This window comes from Euprymna scolopes, chromosome 17, assembly GCF_053919585.1.
Source record: "Euprymna scolopes isolate OS-2025 chromosome 17, ASM5391958v1, whole genome shotgun sequence".
Classification (NCBI taxonomy): Eukaryota; Metazoa; Mollusca; class Cephalopoda; order Sepiida; family Sepiolidae; genus Euprymna; species Euprymna scolopes.
This window is the reverse complement of record NC_136498.1, coordinates 120255549-120278701: the sequence shown is the minus strand read 5'-3', so window position 1 is coordinate 120278701 and position 23153 is coordinate 120255549. Positions and strand designations below refer to the sequence as shown.

The 23153-nt window shown below is 36.5% G+C and overlaps 1 protein-coding gene across 1 annotated transcript; it reads right to left on the bottom strand.

Annotated features, from left to right (window-relative positions):
• Window positions 1–2580: 2580 nt before the first annotated feature.
• Window positions 2581–15280, bottom strand: LOC145296938 (HAUS augmin-like complex subunit 1). The gene is made up of 2 exons (XM_080143142.1): window positions 14547–15280; window positions 2581–2871 (listed from the first exon to the last, which is right to left on the bottom strand). Exons 1-2 carry the CDS (start codon window positions 15155–15157, stop codon window positions 2649–2651), a joined length of 834 nt encoding a protein of 277 aa, XP_079999268.1. The 5' UTR covers window positions 15158–15280; the 3' UTR covers window positions 2581–2648.
• Between the last annotated feature and the right edge of the window lie 7873 nt (window positions 15281–23153).

Sequence of the window (23153 nt, the reverse complement as noted above, 5' to 3'; positions counted from 1 at the left end):
GACTTTCACCTCTTCCCAGCCATGAAGTTGTTTTTGAAAGGAAAGCGTTTCCCAGATGATGCAGCCTTGATTTTGAAGTCACGTCGTGATTGGAGGACCAACTTGGGGTGTTCTACAAAAATGGTCTCCGGAGATGGGAGAAATGCATAACTCTGGGTGGTTCCTATGTAGAGAAAGACTATTAACTGTGCCAAGTTTCATTGCTTTACTGCCATGGAAAGTGGGTCAGGGGCATTACTTATTGCACGCCCCCCGTATTTCAAGCAGACCTCCGCTCTTGGTCACAAAAAGTATCAAAAAAAAAAAAAAAAAAAAAAAAAAAAGAAAATACTTGATCAAATGAGGTGAGTTTTGGAATACAACATTTTTATTTTGTGGTGGGTATGTACATTATAAAGATTTTTCAGTATTTTTAGTATTTTTTAATTAGATTGAACTATGGCTTACACATAAAAAAAATAAAAATATTAAATACAAAAAATAACATTGTTTTTCATGCTTCAAAAAACCCTCATAACCTTTAAATCACTATCCTAGAAGCATACGTGGACTTCTAACACACACATATATATATATATATATATATATATATATATGTGCACACATACATATGATAATTTATGTATATGTTTATTTTATTTATTTTCTATTGTTAATTTTAAAATTATTTTGTATCGCTATCCTAGAGTAAAGTTTATCCTGTGAACACAGTTATTCGTTATTTCTTTCCTACAGTTTATATTAAACATCACATCAATTGAATTATGAGAAAACCATTTTTTGTGACTTTAGCAGTGTGTACAGGGGCATTATCATGTTGATATTCCAAACTTTTGGATAATTAGTAAAAGTCCTGTTTCTAATATTCGAATGTATTCCTTTGCATTGATTGACTTCTCACATCTATTCGATGTTGGGGTTCTTTAAAATATAGGATAGCAAATTTTTCATGAAGGCATAATCTACATGGATCATCTAGGTCTCTACATGTGTTTGCTTGTCTTACTATTTTCCATTCGACTACCAGCAAACGTCCGCTTTCTTTGAGTTCCCAGTATTTGTTTACTAGAGTTTTTTTCATTCTGTGTTTTTTATTTTTTAATGTACTTTTGTGGTCATAATATCGGGTTTTGAAATCTAAGGAAGTCATACCTACGTAATACTTCTTGTTATTCGGGTTTTCTTTCGCAAATATTGTGGTCTGGTAAACTATGCTTTGGGTAGGCATTTATTTTGAAGTGGGCAAAATGTGCGGGATCTGCTGTCGCATTTATCTTGTTCGTTATTAGTACTTTTATTTCTAGTATGGTTGTTGTTGTCCAGAGTTGGGTTTTTATTATTATTCTACTAGTTACATGTGTTAGTTCTATTTTTGTCATGGTGTCCACTTTTTATTGTTTATTTTGTTGTTTTCATTGCTTTTATTTAATATTTTGTTATTATGTGCTTTAATTACCATCTCTAAATTTTTGCAGCAGCTGTATGATAACTTTAGGTTATTTTTATTGAAAATTTTGTGTAAGGGATTGAGGAAGTGCTTTTCGATGGGATCTAGAAATTTCTTGCCAAGTTTTGTTTTTAACATTTGATTGTGTGTGTATATATATATATATATATATATACATACACACACACACACACATGTGCATGGCACATATATATATATATATATATACACGCACGTGCATGGTATAATCACGTTGACATACCAGTTCTCATCAGATCGCCAAAGTTAAGAAACTTTGAACTTGGCCAGTACCAGATGGGTGACCATTTGCGACGGCTAGGCGCTGTATGCACTGCGCAAAGTCATAGAAATTTCCATGTTAGATGAGGGGCCAATTTAAAAATATAGAGTACAAGGACAAACATAGGTTTTACAAAGTCAATTTATTTACAGAAAATACATTTTGCAGATTTGTATAACAGAATAACTTTACATTCTTTCATCACACTGCTGGTTTCCCTAGAGTGTGAGGTTGACTGTCATTTCCAACAATATATATATATATATATATATATATATATATTGCATGTCCACATAAGTTCCTTTTGTTAGGCATTATTAGAGGAAATAAATAGCAAAAAAAAAAAAAAAAAAAAAATTACAGATAGCTACAACTCCCTACTGTACTAAATGTGTGAGATATTTTGTTGGACTTTATAGAAGCAAGGTAAATATACCGTTAAATAATTTTGTTTTTTTTTATTTTCCCAATAAGGGAGTGAAAATTTCTAAAGATCCTATCTTCTTTTGCAATCAACTATGAAAGTACATTTTACGATAGTTGATTTCCATGTTTTTAAATTGTTTTTTTCTTTCGTCTTACATGCTTTTTTTTGGTAAAATTAAAAATACATTTCTTTTATAATACATGTGTATGCATGCGTTTTTGGTTAAGTATTAGGAGTAGAAAGAAAATAATTTAATAAAAGCACAGAGTTACAGTTAAAAGTGAAACCAGAAGATATATGCCCCCCCCCTCCCCCATATTACGTGACGCGAAAAATAATGGCATCCAAAGAAATCTCGACCATCATCATCATATTTAATAAAAGATATTTATCACACTTATGTTTAAAAAAAAAAAAAAAAAAAAAAAAAAAGAAACCTATTTCATCTGAGTTTATTTACAAAAAAGCTTTTATTAGAGAACTTGTTGAGAGTCTGCTTGATTAAAAAGTAACTCTAGTTTCTTTTCGAGATGCGCCAATTCAACTTCTTTCTCTGCCACTTTGATATTTAACTGACTCAGACTGGGTGGCAATTTTTCATAGGTGCTCAATTTCTTCTGGATTTCCTTTGTTGACGCTTGCAATTCAGTCACCTCCTTGGAAAATTTAGCCAATACATCGTGATGTAGTGAAGACCTGTAAATAAAAAAAGAAAAAAAGATATTAACAAAAGTATCAGACAATATTAAGTTTTTATGAATATATATATATATCAATCGATAAGGGTTTTATCACTCAATGAGGAACCACTCACTGGACTTTAGCCATCTATCTCTGTCCCAAGCTATCCGCTGCCATATGGGACCCATGTGTTGTATCAGGTCATTCCTCCATCTCGTTCGTGGTCTTTGCTTTGGCTTCTTATGTTCATAAGGTGTCCATTCCGTTGTCCTGATGGACCCTCTGTTGTCATGTTGTCTGGCTAGTGCCCTGCCTGTTATGAAATAAGTAGAACAGAATAAATTATCCATCTATCGATCTAGCTATCTGTTCATCTTGATCTACCAATCTAACTGGAGATGTAGACAAGAGATGGATATGATGAGGTTTTCATAAAACATGTCAAAATATGACAAAGCTAGATCATAGACAAGTTTACCGGAAGGTCTGGTCAGCTGATCGGATCTACGTGCGAGTCACGTGATCAGGTTAGCTGGCGATCATCGGAGAGTTGGAACTTGGAATTCAAACAGAGGGCTTTACGGTTGTCTCTCCTCCCCTCTTGGGACAGAGTGACGTGTCTCTCAATGTAGACTGTTAAGACCACAAGAAAAGAAACTCACTTTCCATTTTTTTCTGCGCGTCATCTTGGAAAGTGAAATAAAAACCAATATGAAACCAATCATTGTCTTGGAGTCAATGTGTTTCGTCCAAAAGGTTCCAGCCCCCTCCAAGAACAAGATGAAGTCAGGATGGACCAGGTTCAGTGAGCAGAGAAGATAAAGCTATGCTGAAGATACACATGGCATCCACATGCACGCATTTGAACATTAAACGATCATGAAACAAAAAACAGGGTTCAGTAAATGAAGAACCAGTAATAGATATTTAGTAACACATTTAGGACATGTCACAAACAAACACGAAACGTATACACCCGTTTACATGGGTGCCGTTCATGTTAGCTAATATAACATGACTCATTTTAGTGCCGTTTTTGATATACCATTATATAACATGCCCATCTATGTTTGGAGGTTTTGATGGCAGTATTAATGCCAATAACTCTTGTTTGTTGGCGGATCCAGATATTTGTCTTTCTGTCTTGTAGAGTGATGTCTAACATTATCCTCTCCATCTTCCTTTGTGCCACTGACAAGATTTCACTTTAGCGAGTTGTCAGGCCCATGTTTCACTACCATAGATCATCACATACACACCCACACGTAATATATATATATATATATATATATATATATATATATATATATATATATATGAGAATGATGATGCTACCCACGGACCTATTTCGCTGTATTACAGCTCATCAGTGTGGCTAAAACTAACACCCTTCCTGAGTCAAGAATCAAACCTACAACCATCTAGTTAATATATACACACACTAACAGGCTACCCGACATTGCCTGTTACGCTTAAATATGTTATTTTAATCATGCAGATTATGTATTTATTATTATAGAGACAATACTCTATTGATTATTATATTGAACCTAATATATGGTAGCAACAACTAAAAAAATATATATGACTTGGGTACCATCAGCTAGAATTAAAAGGAAAAAATACAACTCTCCACCCTCTCATTCTTTAGCCATGCCCATACAACAAGGTCCACACAGTTTTATAATTATATAGATTTGACCGCTACTTTTAAAGTGCTCCATCTATATATATAAAAGCGAAAATATATGTATGTATGTGCGTTTGTGTGTCTGCTGAAAACTTTCTACAGACTGAACAAAAATTCACAAATTTGGTCTCATGTGAAAGCCCCATTCTTCGCCCGACAAATATCGAAAAATTGGCCAAAAACGTTAATTCCTTCACTTTGAAATCAGCACTTTTCTACAGGGGGGTGGGGGGTGGGGTCAGCAAAAAACGTCCTCTCATGACGAGATCGGTTCTATGCATGCGTCAGACGATGTCATAACCTGATTTAGTTTAAATATTTGAAGAACTGATACAATTTCATGTATGTCGTGTTAGCTCAGTTGGTTAGAGCGTTGGGTTATTATCTAAACGTTTTGGGTTCAAATCGTGGTGTGAGATGTCTTTTTTTTTTTCGATTTTTTAAATTTTAATATTGAAGCAGGGTTATTTAAGCCATTTTTCACGTAACATTCGTTTTTCTGGTTTTCTTTTTACTTCGCTTATTCTTAGGTTTTCATTAACACCCTCCACCCCGACCGACCACACACACCCAAAAACACTTGGCCAACGCCGGGTACCCACCGATTTTTTAAAATTTTAACATTGAAACAGGCTTACATTTTTCATGTTTTTTTTTTTTTTTTATTTTTCAGATTTTTTAAAGAAGTTTTAACGTTCATTTTTCTGTTTTGTTTTTGTTTTTCCGATTTTTACATTTAACATTGTTCGTTTGCCTTACGTTAGTTTTTTTTGTGTTTTTTTACTTCGCTTATTCTTATGTATAGTTACAGTTTTAATGTTAGAATAGGAGCACATTAGGGTTCTGAGCAGAGTCCGTTACTTTTCATTTGTATCTTCGTATAAATGTATGGGTTGTTGAGAAGAGATGATGTACGCTGACGATTTAGTACTTGTTCGTGAAACAATGATTTACTTAAGTTAAAGACTTGGAGGAATCTCATGGAAAGTAAACGTCTGTGACTGAAGTGATGATCAGTGATTTTGTAGGATTAGAAAACCTCACAGAAAAAGGAAAATGAAATTTGAAAACATGTGTTGCATAAAGAGAAAGGATATGAGACTGATACAATGATGTGTAAAAACAGTCTTAAAGAATGATTAAATTTGATTTGTGTCTCAGAAGCATTGTCCGAAACTCTTTGGACAAGATGCTTTACGATGAGAACAAAATAATAATAATGATAATAATAATATTAAAATAATAATAATGATGATAATAATAATGATGATAATAATAATAATGATGAAAATAATAATAATGATGATAATAATAATATTAAAATAATAATAATGATGATGATAATAAATGATCATTATTGTAATGATGCGAAAAAGGAACTCGTAACTTTGATGTGCAGTAGTTCTTAACCGAAGAAAGTAATCAGCAAAACATTGCATAAAAAAAAGGAACATCCAAAAGGAACAGATAAAAAAAAAAAAAAAACATTCTTGTCTGCCAAGAGGTGCTGGACTGAAAGAGTAAATTAAAGATCATCTCATACAATGTAATTTTATTATTTGTATTGAACTATGTAGCACAATATTACTTTCTGAGTATTTATTTTACCTCACTTAGGAGTCACCACTTATCAAGGCTCGAAGGCCACTCTAGGATAGCGGTTAATGAATGCAAGATGGTAGTGTAGTAATTGTTAATAATGTAAATTGGGTAGAATTTGATTTATGGTAACAGCTCAACAAGAACTTGTTTACATTGGATTTGAAGGCTATCATGTTGTATCTAACCAGGAGGCAGGACAGTGGAACAGTGTTCCACAGGCAGGCAGTTCTTGGAAAGAAGCTTTGTTCATGAAATCTGCATTTAGATTTAGGCATAGATAGAGAGTTGGGGAAATTGTTGAAAGTGGTTGTAGCAAGTCAGGTGTTTTTGTGAAAGTTTTGCAAGGGGGGGGCAACAGATTGGTGTTTAGTCAAGCAATTGCCATGAAAATAACTATAGGGCAGAGACAGGCTCACATCTTTTCTGTGGAAAAGAGGTTGCAGGGAAGAGAAAAGGCATCAACTACTAGGTTTCGAAGCCAATTTTTAACTCTATGAAGGTTAAATAGGGCTCACCAAGCAGCTCCTGTCCAGATGTAGCAACAATACTTCATTTTAGGGCATACCCAGCTCTTAGGACTGCATTATGCTAAGTATGCAGCAGACGATATATACATATATAAGTTTTAATAAATGCACATTGAATGTATTAGATGTAAGTGTTGTGCAAATTTGAATTGGAATTTAAAAGAAGTTAATATAGCACAGAAATATTTGTTTTTTTTTTTAAATAAACATTTACTGATTTTAACATTTCAAATAAACTTAGTTTCGACAATAGACATCTTTATCAGGCGTGGAAATAGTTTGTATTTTTTCTTTTTTCCTTCATTATAGCATCGTATCAATAGAAAAACAAAGTCTAATTTTTTTTTCACCTCTCAGTGTTCCAATAATCGATCGCCTTTTTTATATCTTTTCATGCATGGAAAGTTTCATTTGTCTTAGTTAAACAGCCGAGATAATTGACAACCATTAGACGAAATGGCAACGATAAAGAGAATAAAAAACAGCAGCACGTATAAAGAATTTTATTCAGTCTTTTTGATTGCTCGTTGAAAAAAAAAAAAAAAAAAAAAAAAAAAGAGAAGACAAAGAAGATAGTAAAAATATAAATAAACAAAGCCAAAGTGGAAACTGAAGCCAGGTTTCCAGATATATACTACAAAGGAAAGCCCAAAAAGATGAAGTTTTCAGGCTAACTAAATAAACGAATATACCATACAATCACATTGACACATCGATTCTTGCCAGATCACTGAAGTTAAGCAACCAACGTAGATTCCATGAACGAACACGAACACTGAACTATTCTCCTCTTCAACCAGCCGGCATGATATCAAATCTATCTTTAAACACATTGAACACTTTTCTCTCTCTTTCGATGAACTCTCTTACTAATACATTTCTCTCTTCTACCAAAGCTACTAACGAAAATAACAAATAAAGTTGTTTATTAATATAGAATGAAATTCCATTGTGTTGTCTCATCTATAGTTTATTTTTTATTAATTTCTAATTTTTGTGGTTCAAAGAGAAAAGACTAAAAGTAATCTATAACATGAGACTCTAAAGATGACAAGTGCTCACCTGAGCTGCAATCTATGATCTGCCCGTGCAAAAGTTCTGCAGCAAACACTCATCCACTGGCAACAATTTCCCCCACTCTCTATTTGTGCCGAAATCGAAACACAAATTCAATGAACAAAGTTTCTTTCCTAGAACTGCCTGCCAGATTAACTCTTCTCCGTGGGTCTACTGTCCAGCTAACTACAGCATGGTTGTTTTCAAGTCCAATGGAAACTAATTCTTGTTGAGTCATCTGTAGTAGCTTTCAGGCCTTGATAAGTGATGGCGTCTATAAAGACGCCATCACTTATCAAGGCCTGAAAGCTACTACAGATGATAAGGGTTAAAAAGAAAGAAAAAGTGAGACTCATGCCTGCCATTTTGTTGTTTCAACTTAAGTGCTCGGCACTACTTTTGTATCACACTTAATAAACACTTTAAAATAAGTTAAAACTTTAAAAACGTATCCAGGTATGTAGAAGATTAACTTATGTTGCCTTTGGTAATATTTATTCATTATATATTTGTTTCCTGACCACGTTTTGGGTTATCGGTACAATCCCCTTTTGGAAAAAATCTGTGTTCCCTCAGTTGAACCCAGTGCTAACACCTCAACTAAGAGACAGATTCTGTCTGAAGCTACTAAAGTGTTTAAACTGCCGCTCTGTCTTCTGGTGACATTGTAGAATTGAGTGCTTATTGGTGAATTATGGAAGCAAGCGCTAGGATGGGATGAACGAGTCCTAGAAGAGTTCCAGTCACGATGGAGTGTTCTTGCGCAGGATCTCTCTGGCCGGAGTCATATTCACTTCAATCAACATGCGTTTGGACAGAACAGGGTTGGAGATTTGTTTATGTTCTGTGAGGCTTCGGTAGAAGCTTATAGGTTTGTTGCCTATGTTGTGCAGAATCATCAGTAAGAATTGGTCTTTGCTAAGGCTAAGGTTGCGTCTATGAAGAGTAAAAGCCTTCCGACCCTAGAACTGAGATGTTTGCCTGCTATCTTGAACAGCTGCAAGGGTTTCCTCCCATCTAAATTATGTGGCCAGCGATGCCCAAGTGGTGTTATCTTAGATTCTTTCTCATTCTATGGCAAACAAGAACATTTTTGCAAGGAACAGACTGCAAGATGTACGTCAACTGAGTGAAGATTTGGGGAGCAGGTTTAGCCTTGCACCTTACTTCAAATATATCCACACAACCCAAAACCCTGTGAACCTAATCACCAGAGGATTGTCATTAAGGAAGTTCAGATCGAATTTTGAGTTTTGTTGCCATGAACCTGCCTGGTTACATGGCGTGGGACAACCTTGGCCAACTCAGAATTTACCTTGTCTCAGCAGTCACAGTTAATAAATTGTACAGGAGTCTTTGAATGTATCCATGGTTTTAGAGGAGGACTGTCTCTATCATCACTTTAGAACAATTTTCTGAATTTACACGTCTGTTAAGAGTTACAACCCTGGTATTTAAATTTGTCGATAGACTGCGAGGACTTGATGAGGATGGTAAAAGGAAGGCCTTCATCTATTTAATGAAGGTTATACAGCATCAGACATTTGTGAAAGAGCTTCAGTTTCCACGGGATCCGTTTGGAAAATCTTTACCTCGTTTGGTCCGGGATCTTGATCTGTTCCTTGATCAAGATCGGTTGATACGGTCCTGTGGCCGAATTAATGACCCCACTCCCCTACCCCATCTGGAGTATGAGGTTAAAAACCTAATTTTGTATGGCAAGAACCATTACATTTCAAGGCTGTTCATTATGGATTGCCACTCAAGGTGTTCTTACTTGGGAACTGGATCTACTCTGAATGAATTGAGATTCAGTGGATATTAGATTTCCCAAGGAAGACAGGCCGTCGGCAAGGCTCTGGTATCCTGTGCTTTATGCAGGAGATTCAATGCCAAACTTGTATTACCTCCTAATGTTCCAAGTCTCCTTCTTTCACATGTGGAAATTGGGGGTTCCCTTTAAGAACATGAGGATAGACTTCATTGGACGCTTTTGGATTAAAGAAGGAACTTCACAAAAAAAAGTGTATTTACTTCTTTTCCCCTGCCTAAGTGTACAAGCCGTGCATATGGAGGTAGTGCCCGATATGAGCATTTTTGTCATTCTTTCAGGCATTGGTTTGCTTTACAAACCTGTTTGGGGTCCCTTTTACCTTGTCTTGTGATAATGCCAAAACATGGGCATTGGCAAACTGTTCAGTCGTCTATCGGTGTACCATGAGTATCAAGAGAAATTTGGTTCTTGCCATCTCAAACTCAAAACCATTCCACTCTTTTCTCCATGGTTTGGGGAAGCTTGGGAGAGATGCATCCAGTCAATAAAGACTTGCCTCTACAAAATTATTGGCAAAGGCAGTGTGAACTTCCGTCTTATAATTTCTGATGTCAAGAGGGCGGTAAACAATCGTCCGTTGACTTACCGCGAGGCAGTGGACAGAGAATTGGAGGCCATTACTCCCAATATGTTTTTGAGACCCAATAAAAACCCCCGGATTACTATTGCACTTAGAAGAAAGTGATACTTTCTCTTCTGTTTCTCCAAGCCAGAAAAGATTGATTAGAATCCATGTAGCAAAGAAATACTTGGTTGCAAGAGTACCAGGAATATCTCCTGAGCCTCAGAGAAAAGTCTAGTGGACGTTCCTGAGTGCCATTTAGAAATTGACTTAAGATCAATTATGTGGTTATGGTGAAGAGCCCTCTCAAGCCTAGATCCTTTTGGATACTGGGAACTGTGGTGGAATTGTTTCAGGGGGATGATGATGTTGTCAGATCTGCCCACAACAAACAGAGTGATGGTTCTATAAGAGTGTATTCTCTTAAGCATCTATATCCATTGGAATTGTCCATCTCCCTTAGTATCGAGAGAGAAACTGAAATGGTTATCCTCGTTACAACTGAGAGTCACATTGACAACACTAATCTGCATTTACCCTCCGAATAAAGTTTAGTTCTGTCCAGCATGCAACTCGCCCCAAGGATATCAAAGTATGATTGCCTACGACCTCTGCGACAAGTTGTACCACTTTAATTGTGTGGGAATGGCAGTGTCTCTATCTGAGGCAGAAGTGGTACTGTCCTGAATGTGCACCTTGAAGAAGGTGTTGAGGAAGGTCCAGTTTACTTCCCGTGTAAATTTATTGGCCCTGGGTAAAACCTTAAACTACATCCGACAGTGGAATTTACCTAGGGGACAGAATGAGGATACTCCACACCACTGTTGTTTCCAGATGGCCTTTGATGAAAGCCTTAGCACCTGTTTATCTTCTGCCAGGGTCACGGTGAAATCTTAATCAATGGTTTCCCTTATTTTTCTCTGAGATTTGTTTTTTTTGTTGTTGTTTTTGTTTCTTGGGAGTGTGTGAGAAAAATAAATTAAACAACTCACTTGACTTGAGGGTCGGATTCGTTTTGGACTGTGCAAACCTAGTGACATTTTAATTCTAACTTATGTCTGCTGCTGCTGATGAAAGTGATTGCATATGTATGACTGTTACTGGTTATTTAAGGGATTGCTTCCGTTGGGGCAGCAGTGTTCTGATGACGGATACTTTGAGCGAACATTATTTTGTTACCTGCCCTATAGTTCAGATGCATGGGTTTTGATTTTTAATCTGTTGTTTCTTAACTCCTGACAGAGCTGGGGGTTACGATCTAGGAATATTTTGCAACCGTTATACCAGACTCAACTTTGATTTATCTTTTGTGTCAGAGAATTTTCAACAAAGTCCATTGATGCCGGTCCACTGCTATGAATTCGGAATAGAGGCATGTGAGCAAGAAAAAGCGAAAGTAGAATCAGGGAGACAACAACTACATGAGAACCTGCATTGAAAATCCACTATTCTGCACAAGCACCTTAAATAAAATTAACATTCTTATTTACACCTAGCAGTTCAGTCCGGCTTTGCTCGGGCCCTATGTATTGTTTATAACTTTATCTGCATATGTATATATGCATTAAAAAGTTTGACGCATGTCCAAGTAACCTACATCTAAAATTTCAAGTGTTTAGACCCAAAATTGGCAGAGGAGTTTGGTAGAGTCTGCAAAGGTCAACTCTTTCAACTTTGACCTCTTGGCAGCCAAATTTTTGCCCAAAAACTGATTAAAAATCTTGCTGCATGTCTGAATACCCTTTATGTAAAATTTCAAATCTTTAGATCCAAAATTGACTGAATAGTTTGCAGACCGCAAAGGTAAAATCTTTTGAACTTTGACCTCTTGGCAGCCAAATTTTCGGCCAAAAACCGATTAAAAAGCTTGCCCTATGTCTAAATACACTTTATGTAAAATTTCTTCAAATGTTTACACCAAAAATTAGCTGAGTAATTTGGCAGAGACCGCAGAAGTCAGGGTTTTTTTTAACTTTGACCCAATTTTGACATTTGTTTTGGGCTCAAATCAAATTAAAAAGTTTGACCCATCTCCAAGTAACCTACATCTAAAATTTCAAGTGTTTAGACCCAAAATTGGCAAAAGAGTTTGATAGATTTTTCAAAGGTCAAATCGTTGAACTTTGACTCCTTGACAGCCAAATTTTTTCTGGCTGAAAACCGATTAAAAAGATTTTCCCAAATTTCAATACCCCTTCCTTGTGTCAAATCTTGAGTCTGTAGACTGAAAATTGACAGAATAGTTTTAGTAAGGAAATGTACACACAACTAGACAATTTCACTTATATAGAAATACAGATTCGACTTAATAATTCAGAAAAATATTTATGATTATATGTACTCATCACTGTTAAATTCAAAACATCACGTAAATTGATCAAGTAGTTTTATGATTTTTAACGATTTGGCGGACCTGAACGAGCTTTCCCCCTCTGCCGTAAAATTATTATCATTGATAACAGACTTAACTTTCATATTAGCAGGAAAAAAATTTGGGTAATGATGAATAAAAGGGGAGCCTAAATTTCAAACACACCGAAAGTTGGCACCCGCGTCTCTAAATTCAGGTATGGAAACACAAAATCGATACAATTTCCAAATATATTTTATGTTTTTGTTTTTTTTACCCCATTATAATAAAAACATAAAAATACGTAAACTTTTTATCAATTATTTAAAAAAAAAAAAAAAAATTTTTTAATCCCATATCTTAATGTCATAGATATATAAAGTTAAACAGTTAAAACTGTAAAAAAATATGACACAATCATAGTTTGTTTTTCATGTTTCTGTAAATAAACATGTTTTTTCTAAATAGTTTGACAAAATATATAACGTATTAACTTAAATAAACAGTTATTTGAAAAGATATACAATTAAAATATTTTTAAATTGAAAAAAAAAGTTTACATATTTTATGTATATTTTTTATTAGAAGAGTGTGAAAAAAAATAAACATGAAATATTTGAAAATTGTATTGGTTTTGTGCTTCCATACTTCAATTAAGAGATGCAGAGCCAACTTCCGGTGTGTTTGAAAGTTAGGGTCTCCTTTTATTCACCATTACCAAAATTTGGGCGGAGGTTGACAATCCTGCCACTTTTCAAAAATCGCTAAAAAACATGGCGGACGACCTACACGCATGACACTGAAAGTAATTAACGCTCCCTCTGACACGTGACCGGATGTTAGGGGGCAGGTGTGTATTTGTTTTGACTTTACATATGTGAATGAACAACGAACCATTCTTTCACCTAACAATTTAATGAAAAATATTTTTATTTATTTATTTATTTAAGTTCGTATGGCACAGTTAACCATTCAGAACATTTTGTAGACCCCGCCACAGGTGTCTGTAACAAACGCTAGGCCTACTGGTCTCGAATTAAAAAAAAAAAAAATTTCATGAAATTGTCATCATACTTTTATTCTTAACCAAAAAGACATTTAGTACTAGTGCGGTTTCGCCAACGCGAGAAATACGAACTAAAAAAAAAAAAAAAAAAAAAAAAAATATATATATATTTTCATTAAATTGTTAGGTGAAAGAATGGTTCGTTGTTCATTCACGTATGTAAAGTCAAAACAAATACACACATGCCCCCTAACTTCCGGTCACGTGTCAGAGGGAGCGTTAATTACTTTCAGTGATGCGACGATGCGTGTAGGTCGTCCGCCATCTTTTTAGCGATTTTTGAAAAGTGAATTTTTCTTTTACACCACAAAAATAGCTTAATAAGGAGAGTTTTACTGATTGAAAAGTGATCCACTATGTTAAAAGTCATGAAATAAAAATTTTGGTGCTAGTGCACTTAATGATCCGCGCTATTTTTTAAATATTATTTTCAAGTTTTATGATATGTTTTTATTAGCGGGCCAGGCCACAATCCGCAGAAAAACAAATAAGAAAACGTGAAAAGAAATTAATTTTACGGCAGGGGGAGTGGGTGGAATCTCGTTCAGGTCCGACAATAATTTTCAGCAATCGTTTATAAATAAAGAGAAAACAAATCATTTCGAACTATAGAGATAAAAACCAGTCTTGTATTGAATTGTAATTTGACGGGGGTTTCTATATTATAATAACGAAAAAAAAAAAAAAATGGATTTCAAAGTAAAAACAAATCGTAAATTTTTACTTTGTTTCCACCTTAACATATTTCTTTAAAATGACTATTTTTAAAGGTTATCGGGTATGCTGAAAACGAATATCGCATTTAAATTTTCTGCAAGTAAGTAGTTTTTCGAATATTAAGTAATATAATTCCTTATGTTTAAAGTCGTGGCCATTGTTAGTACGCACAATCATGTTTTTGGCGTCGTCATTTTAAAGGAAAATGTTTAAGTGGAAATCAAGTAAAAATTTATCAAAAAAAAAAAAAAAAAAAAAAAAAAATTGGATGAGGAAAGGGACAAACCTTGCTCCGATTTTTGTCAAAATCTTGTTCTTTTGTGCAACTCTCGTTTTGTAAGAATTGTTTTTCGCACTGAAATATTTGGCCTTTTTGGTTTCTTCTTCCGTGTTCTCCGTCGACGATTTCACCTTCTCGTCCAACCAACAATCGATGTTGGTCAACATTTCGCGTTCGCTTTTGCTGTCGATCGCCATGTTGAAAAGGATGCGTTTCTTCTCGACGTGCGATTGTCGCAACTCAGACAATTTCTGTTGCAGATCGCACAGGGCCAACATGTAGGAGGAATCGCTGAAATTCCCGGGGCCCAGGCGAAGCTTTTCGGTTAATTTACACAGGGTTTTTAAACTGTTCAGACCAGATTCGGAGAGAAGGTCCGGGGTCAAGCCATTATAAGCAAGGATCGTCTTGTCGCATTTCGCTTCTCGCCGATATTCCATTGACTTTTGCCGAAGATCAGACAACAGAAGTTGTGCGTCAGCATCCATGTTGACATTGGTCAGCATCAGCTGTTTTAAAATACCTAAACTTCGCTTGTTGCCTTCGTACTGATAATCACCTTCTCCCAATACAGTTTTTAACCATTTCTGAATATCGGCAGCATCGTCTGAATCCATTTACAAAAAAAAAAAAAATTAATTTTGAAGATCGATTACAAAAAGAACAGTAAAAAAAAAAAAAAACTGTTTTAAAAGTTTGGATTCCGCGCTGTTTCATCTACGCATGTCAAGAATTCGTGTTCGTTTATTCTTTCAATTCATGTATTTCACTATTCTCATGGAATAAACAATTTCATTTATTCTTCTATTCCGTTAATCTAACTGGCTAAAATATTCCCTCTATTATTCTATTCCGTAATTTATAACATACGAAGTATTCCTTCATTCGTCTAATATGTTATTCGCACCTTGCATAAATTATATTCGTTCTTTCTTTATGTACCTATTTACTATGCCTCCCCACGGGACAGAGTTAGACACTAGGGTCGTTTTTTAACGTGGAGAAAGGTACAAAAATAAAAATTGTCTCAGTCGTGAAGGATTTCTCCTCCACCGAAAGAGAACAAGAAATAGAAGTGCAGACTGCAGAGCACTGCAGCAGTGCAGCATCTGAAGAACAGATACTACACTTTGATCTTGTCCCGAAGGCCAATTTAAGTGTTGTAAATAAATAGGTAAAACTTGCGGAAATTTATATTTCGTTCCGTTTTAAATTTGGTTCATTTTTACATTACGCCCAGCTCATCGTTCACGTTCGACATGTCAATTTTTATAGGTTTTCGAGTATACTGGCAAGGTTAGTGAGTGAGTGGTGTCTATTCCGAAAGCCGTTCTTAAGATCGGGAGGTTGGGGGGTCTATTCCGAAAGCCGTTCTTAACATGAAGAGGTTGCGAGTGTTTATTCATTGTAAACGTAAAATCTATAAAAGTCGACATTTCCAATGTGAACCGTGAATTGGACTTATGTGTACAAGATAACAAACAGGTATACCAAATTGACTTTTTTCGTTTCAAAATTAAATTATTTCGTTTTTGTTAATAAAATTTTATCTTAAAATCTTTCGTTTTTTTTTTTACGTAAAAAGTAGGATTGTTGAATGTTGTTCTTTCGATTACTTCCGTTTTCGGAGGGGCACAATTAAAAAAAAAAAAAAAAAGATTAAAATGGAACGAAATTTAAATTTCTGTTCTATCTTTACAACAACAGCGCATACTCCGCAAGTTTTACCAATAAATATTACCAAAGGCATGATTAGTTACTCTCCTACCTACCTGGATAAGTTTTTATATGTGTGATTTAACATAGCGTTTATTTACTTTGAAGCGTCTTTAAGTTTGGAACACAGGCAGTGCCGAGTTGTTAAATAAATGAGAATGGCTGATATGAGACGTTCATCTGGTGAGACTCGATCATCGCTTAAAACTCGAAAATGAAACAAAATACTGATATAAATTTGATATTCTTAAATAAAAAAAACTACTATTTCTTCCCCAGAACTGTTAGACTTTGGAACTCTCTTCCGGGATTCTGCTTTTCCAACTGTACTGACATGCAGAAGTTCAAGTGTAATGTGAACAAACATCTTGCTTACCATCTCCCTTCATAATGCCCCTGCAACTTATGTCCCCGCTAGTAGCTCCCTACTTCAAAGTGGCACTGTGCCTTGTTGGGGTGAAAATTGAAAAAAAAAAAAAATTGATCCATTTACGTGATTTTGGAATATGACATCTTCGTTCCATAACGAGTACTGAGTAACCACTTATCAAGGCCCGAAGGCCACTCGAGGATAGGGGTTAATGAATATAAGTTGGTAATGTAGTTAACGTTAATGGTATAAATTGGGTAGAATTTGATTGTTTAAGAGAACGACTCAACAAGAACTTGTTTACATTGGACTTGAAGGCTACCATATTGCAGTCGGCCAGGAAGCAGGCCAGTGGAACAGTGTTCTAGGAAAGAAGCTTTGTTCATGATATGCGTTTAGATTTAGGCACAGATAGAGAGTGGGAAAAATTGTTGATAGTGGTTGTGGCTAGTCAAGTGTTTTTTCGTGAAACTTTGGCAAGGGGGGAACCATAGATTAGAGCCCAAACATTTTTTTTTTAAATAAGTGTAATACTAAATAAGCACCCCCACCCCCACCTTTCTTTTACTCTCATGCGATAATTTTGTTAAGGACCGTTAAATTCTTTGGGATCGTTAAAACTTAAATTTTGCTAAAACAAACTCAGTCACCCACTAAATAAATCACTTTTTAAAATGTTTATTTTGCAAATATCTACAAAATGTGATTAAATATTAGCGTTTTTTAGCAATTTAACGACAACTCTTCTACTAACTCTATGTCAGGGTGGCAACTACTCGTTCGGAGTTTTTTATTTTCGAGAAAGTGTAGTAAATCAAAATCGCTGCTTTGGCTTTTGGTAGAATTGATACTGTGGATAGAGGTATTGAGTCTCTACAGTTCCAGGTGAGCATTATCTGAAGATAGCGGTTTCAATCCTACCCAAAGCAGGCCAGAGGATTAGTTGGCCAAAACGTGGTGAGACGACAACAACTATGGAAGGCAGTAATTACTGGGAATACAGTTACAAGACTCAGCATTCCTATCCCATTGCGGTTAATCACCTGAAGAAGGCCAGAGGATAAGTTGGCCAAAATGTGGTAACACATCAGAAGAAATTTTGCAATGGTGACCATGAATTAAAGGATAATCCAAAAAATTGTCATTTTGAGCTGTCTTCTACGCTTCTTCTGCACAACAAAAATGACCTATTTCTCGAGCGGATTGTGACATGTGATGAGAAGTGGATCCTCTACGACAACTGGCAACGTTTGGCACAGTGGTTGGAGCTCCACAACATTTCTCGAAGCCGAAATTGCACCAAAAAAAGGTTATGGTGACTTGGTGACTGTTTGGTAGTCTGCGGCCGGTCTCATCCATCACAGCTTCTTGAATCCGGGCGAAACGATTATGGTGGAGAAGTACTGCTGACAAATTGACGAAATGCACCAGAAACTCCAACGTATGTGCCCGAGATTGGTCAATATGAAGGGACTAATTCTTCTCCATAACAACACTCGCCCACATATTACTTAACTGACCTTGCAGAAATTGAACGAATTGGACTACGAAACTCTGCCTCATCCGCCATATTCACCAGACCTCTCACCCTCCGATTATCACTTTTTCAAGCATCTTGAGAACTTTCTGCACAAAAAATGCTTCAAAAGCTGAGATAACGCCAAATCGGCCTTCAATGACTTCATCGTTTCCAGAACTCCGGATTTCTATGCTAATGGGATGAATAAACTTGTTTCTTGTTGGCAAAAATGTGTTGGTTCTAATGCTTCTTATTTCGCTTAATAAAGTTTATTATGAAAAGAGTTATGATCTTTTGAAGTTGAACATCAAAAAACATTATTTTTGCATCAACCTAATATTAAAACAGACCCAAACTATTAAAATAATAAAAAACGAATTGTATTCTATTTTTCTAATAAATATAAAGAAATCACGAAATCTAATTTATAAAACTCACTATGTCTGTCTGTCTGTCTGTCTCCATATCTTCAAACTATCGCTTCCAAAACTAAAAGTCGTAGAGTGGTGGTAAGGGCCTTAAATAATTGGATTTTTTATGGACTGTTCTTTTATGGGTCTCAGAGCCGGTTAAAATAGTTTTTAAGAAGTCAAAAATGGGTCAAAATTGAAAACAAAATCGTTATACATTTTGTACATTCATCTTAGTTTATTTTTAATCTATTTATATGCGTGTAACAATGGTTACACCCGACCTCACAAATTGAAAGTTCCATTACGGTATCTTATAAAGGTAAAGCTCGAATGCTCAAATCATTCTCTATCGAGGTTAGATAAAGCCAAAAAGAAAAAAAAAAGAAAATATTTACGCATAATTATGTGGGGGAAGATTTTTTTCAAATATTCTCCTAAACTGAGAACGGAGTAACGGTCTTATATTAAGTAGATATTAATAAGTCCTTACATTTTTATTTTATTTTTATTTTTCCCTATTTATTTATTTAAATTTTTTTATTTTTTTTTTTTTTTTTTAATGGAGAGTAGATAATACACTGTGGTTGTGTTATCGGCAACTCCAGTAACTCTCGCTTCTCCTTTTTTGTCCCTCAGTCCTCATTTTCAATGAGTGATTTTTCTGACAAAGGGTGAAGAAAAAGCTGCTTTCCAGGTCGGTAATACTTTGTGAACAGTAGCCTGAGATGTCGGAAATTTTTCTGTTTCTATGTCTATCCTTGTGGCCATGTCACTAGTAAGGGTGCTGGAGGTAAACATTTTATCCGGGCTGACGTTATCCTCCTGATAGTCAGGGTCCCAAACCTTGGTTAACCACTAAGGAGGCTGTCCTATCAGCAGGTGTAAAGTACTGTGGCTGCTGTATTGCCATTTGGTGAATAGATTCTGGACCATGCAGTAGTTTCTAGTGGGGCTTCTCGATGCCATATTAGTGGGTAATTGCTACGGCTTTACCTTATCATGTGCTACAAAAAAAAAAAAAAATCCTCTCTTTCTCTCTCTTACTTTCCCTCTCTGTCTTACTCTAACCAAGTCTGTCGACCTGTTCCACAAACCCCAAAAACTCAACATAAAATATCTCAAAAAAAAAACACGAATAAGCCTAGAACCCCATCCTCCAACGTAGACCCCTACTATCATGTCTCCTTCTCCAACATCAGGGGTCTACGTTCCAACCTTCCAGAGGTTGAAACCCAATTACAGGAGACGAAGCCAGGCTTACTCTTTCTAAGGGAAACTGGCATAGGGCCGACCACTTCCCTAGATGAGTTCATAATAAAAGGATACTCTAACTTAACATCTAAATGTGATCCCCAAGATCGCCATGGCATGGAATATGCGCCTACATTAAAGATGGCTTCCTGTGTGGTAGAGATATCTCCAGAGAAGACCCTAATTTACCTTATATGTGCTTCCGGGTTGCACTTGCTTACACCACCGCATTCATATTTGCTCTCTATCGCCCCCACAACAGCGGGGTTACTGTCCTTAAGAGTATATCTGCGCAAATTGACCTCATCCTGTCTGCTCATCCTTCGGCTACCATTCACATTTGCGGTGACTTCAATGTCCATAATGTGGAATGGCTGACCCACTCAAATAAGACAGATGATGAGGAGAGGTTCTGTCATGATTTTGCCATTGCCTATGAGCTAACTCAGATTGTTCATGAACCCACCCGTGTGCCCGATACTACTGGTCAGTATGCAAGCCTTATAGACCTTTTTCTCACAACTTCCATTGAGCTATGTTCATGTTCCGTTCTATCTCCCCTGGGATCCTCCGATCACACAGTTGTATCAGTTAAGATAAAAAATAAAATTTAATAAGTCTTCAGATGTACCTCTCCACCGTACTGTATATCGATACTCTATGGCTGGCTGGGATAGCTTCCGTACATTCATATCTGATCTACCTCTGCATTCCATGTTTAAAAAGGAGGTATCCTCTATAGTATCAGACCTTACTGAATGGTTAATTGTAGGCATAGACCGATTCATACCATCCAAAAAATTCCAACAAAAACCTAACAGCCAGCCATGGTTCTCCCCAGAATGTGCTGCTGCCATTGCACACAGAAATCACTTTTTCCATAGCAACCAACGTAATAGATGTACTGAGACTAAAGCTGCCTTCAGGACTGTCAGCAACCACTGTAAAAGAGTAATAAAAATGCAAGAGAGCTATATGCTCAGTCCGTGAAATCCAAAGTAGCTGAGCAGCGGCTTGGTTCCCACCAGTTTTGGCAAATAGCAAACAGGATTCTGAACAGATGCATGCGTTCCATCCCAACCATCATCAATGAACCTGAGGTCATCTCATCAGCATCAGACAAGGCCAAACTATTCGCCAACAACTTTGCAGCTAACTCTACCCTCTGCGACGAAGGGCATCAACTCCTCGTATTTCCTCCTATAACAGACAACACCTTATCCAACATACAAATATCTGTGCACGAGGTCGACAAACTAATCAAGAACCTTGATTCCAGTAAAGCAACTGGCCCAGATGGTATTCCAATTATAGTGTTGAAAAAGCTTTGACCAGAACTTGCCCCATACTTACAAAACTGTTTAAGCGTTGCCTTAAGGAGAAGTGGTTTCCAACATCCTGGAAAACCTCGTCAGTATGCCCTGTATTTAAGAACTCAGGTGATAAGTTATCCCCCTCTCAGTACAGACCAATAAGTCTCTTGTGTGTCATGAGTAAGTTACTGGAATCCATATTAAATAAAGAAGTAGTCAACCACCTCAGCAGAAATAACCTCCTTAGTGACATGTAATATGGTTTCCGTTCTGCTAGATCTACAGCTGATGTGCTAACAGTTATATCCCATAGGATTAGTGAATCTCTCGACAAAGGCTTCCTTTCTAGGGCAATTGCTCTTGATATATCAAAAGCCTTCGATAAGGTCTGGCATAAGGGCTTACTTCACAAGATTTCCAGCTACGGTATAACTGGAAATGTTTTCTCAATAATTAAACCATTTCTCTCTGATAGGTCCATAAGAGTAGTGGTTGATGGGCAGCAATCAGAGGCCCACAGTATTAATGCTGGAGTCCCCCAGGGGTCCATCCTGGGCCCAACTCTCTTCCTGATCTACATCAATGATCTCCCAAAACACATACTTAATTCATTCGACATCTATGCTGATGACACGACCATCTACGGCAACACATCAAAGGCCGTAAATGACAAAGCTCTCTCTGATTCCCTCTCCTCTGATCTTGAGTGCATGGTTCAGTGGGGGAAGAGATGGCCGGTTACTTTTAATGCATCTAAAACCAAGCTCCTAACTTTACATCATCAACACTCTGTTCCTCATCCAGCATCAATTGAAATGGATGGCTCTCGTCTTGGGAAGGCTTCATGTTTTGACAAGCTTCTGGGTTTGACCTTTACTCCTGATCTGAAATGGAACACGTATATAAAGTCTGTTGCCCAGGCCGCTGGGAAAATGGTAGGTCCTTCTACCGTTCCAGAAGATATCTCACTACTGAAATCTCTATAAAAGCCAAGTACGTCCAAAGATGGAGTACTGCTGCCACATCTGGGCAGGAGTTTCAAAAAACAGCCTATCCTACCTTGACAAAGTACAAAATAGACTTTGTGGCTTAGTGGGGGATGCTTTCTTCTCTTCCCTGCAACCTCTCTCTCACAGAAGAGACATTGCGAGCCTGTCTTTGTTTTATCGTTATTTCCATGGCAAGTGCTCGTTCGAGCTCCAATCTTTGCTCCCCCCTTGCCAATCCTTCAGGATAAACACCTGTCTAGCTAAAACCACTGTCAGTAATTTTCCCCACTCTTTATCTGTGCCTAAATCAAAACGCAGATTCCATGAACATAGCTTTTTTCTGAGAAGTGCACGCCTGTGGAATTCTCTTCCGTTTGCCTGTTTCCCACCTGACTACAACTTGGACGTCTTCAAGTCCAACATAAACAAATTCCTGATTAATCGCCCCCTTAAGTAAGACACTTTATCAAATCTCCAATACCAACTATTACTACGATGTTATCCCATTGATTATTGTACACAAAATAACCCTTATCCCCGAGTGGCTTACGGGCCTTGATAAGTGGTGATACGCATGTAAAAAAATTTAAAAAAGAAATGGTACAGTGGTAGCGTCAGCAGCTTTGAATACTACAATTTTGCTTCGGTTTCTAGCTGCTGGCACCAAAATATTTTTTTTTCTTTTTTGAAATCATGACTTTATAATAATATATATGAAGTCTGGACAAATTAAAATATCATATTAAACCGTATTTTACGACAGGGCAAAGGCGCCCCCCCCCCTCGCTAGTCTATCTATGTACGTATGAAAGTGAGACTGTGTGTGTGAGAAAGAGGACACTTCTTAACCTATATGCTCAACGGGTCTTTGATCTTCAGACTTGAAATTTGGTAGACAGCGTATTCATATATGTGGAAAACTTTTAAACGGTTTTCATCCAGAAAAAAGGGCTGCTAAGAGGTCCAAATTGAAAAATTGGTAATTGAAATTTTATGTCTGTCAACTGTTTTACGACTGCACATGTGCAAATCATTCACATGA

Bases quoted from the DNA above. Each gene is read 5' to 3' on its own strand.
- LOC145296938 (XM_080143142.1), bottom strand. From the start codon at position 15,157: ATGGATTCAGACGATGCTGCCGATATTCAGAAATGGTTAAAAACTGTA. The intron at 2,872-14,546 runs GTTTGTCCCTTT...TTTTATTTACAG, and splicing joins TTGACAAAAATCGGAGCAAG to GTCTTCACTACATCACGATG.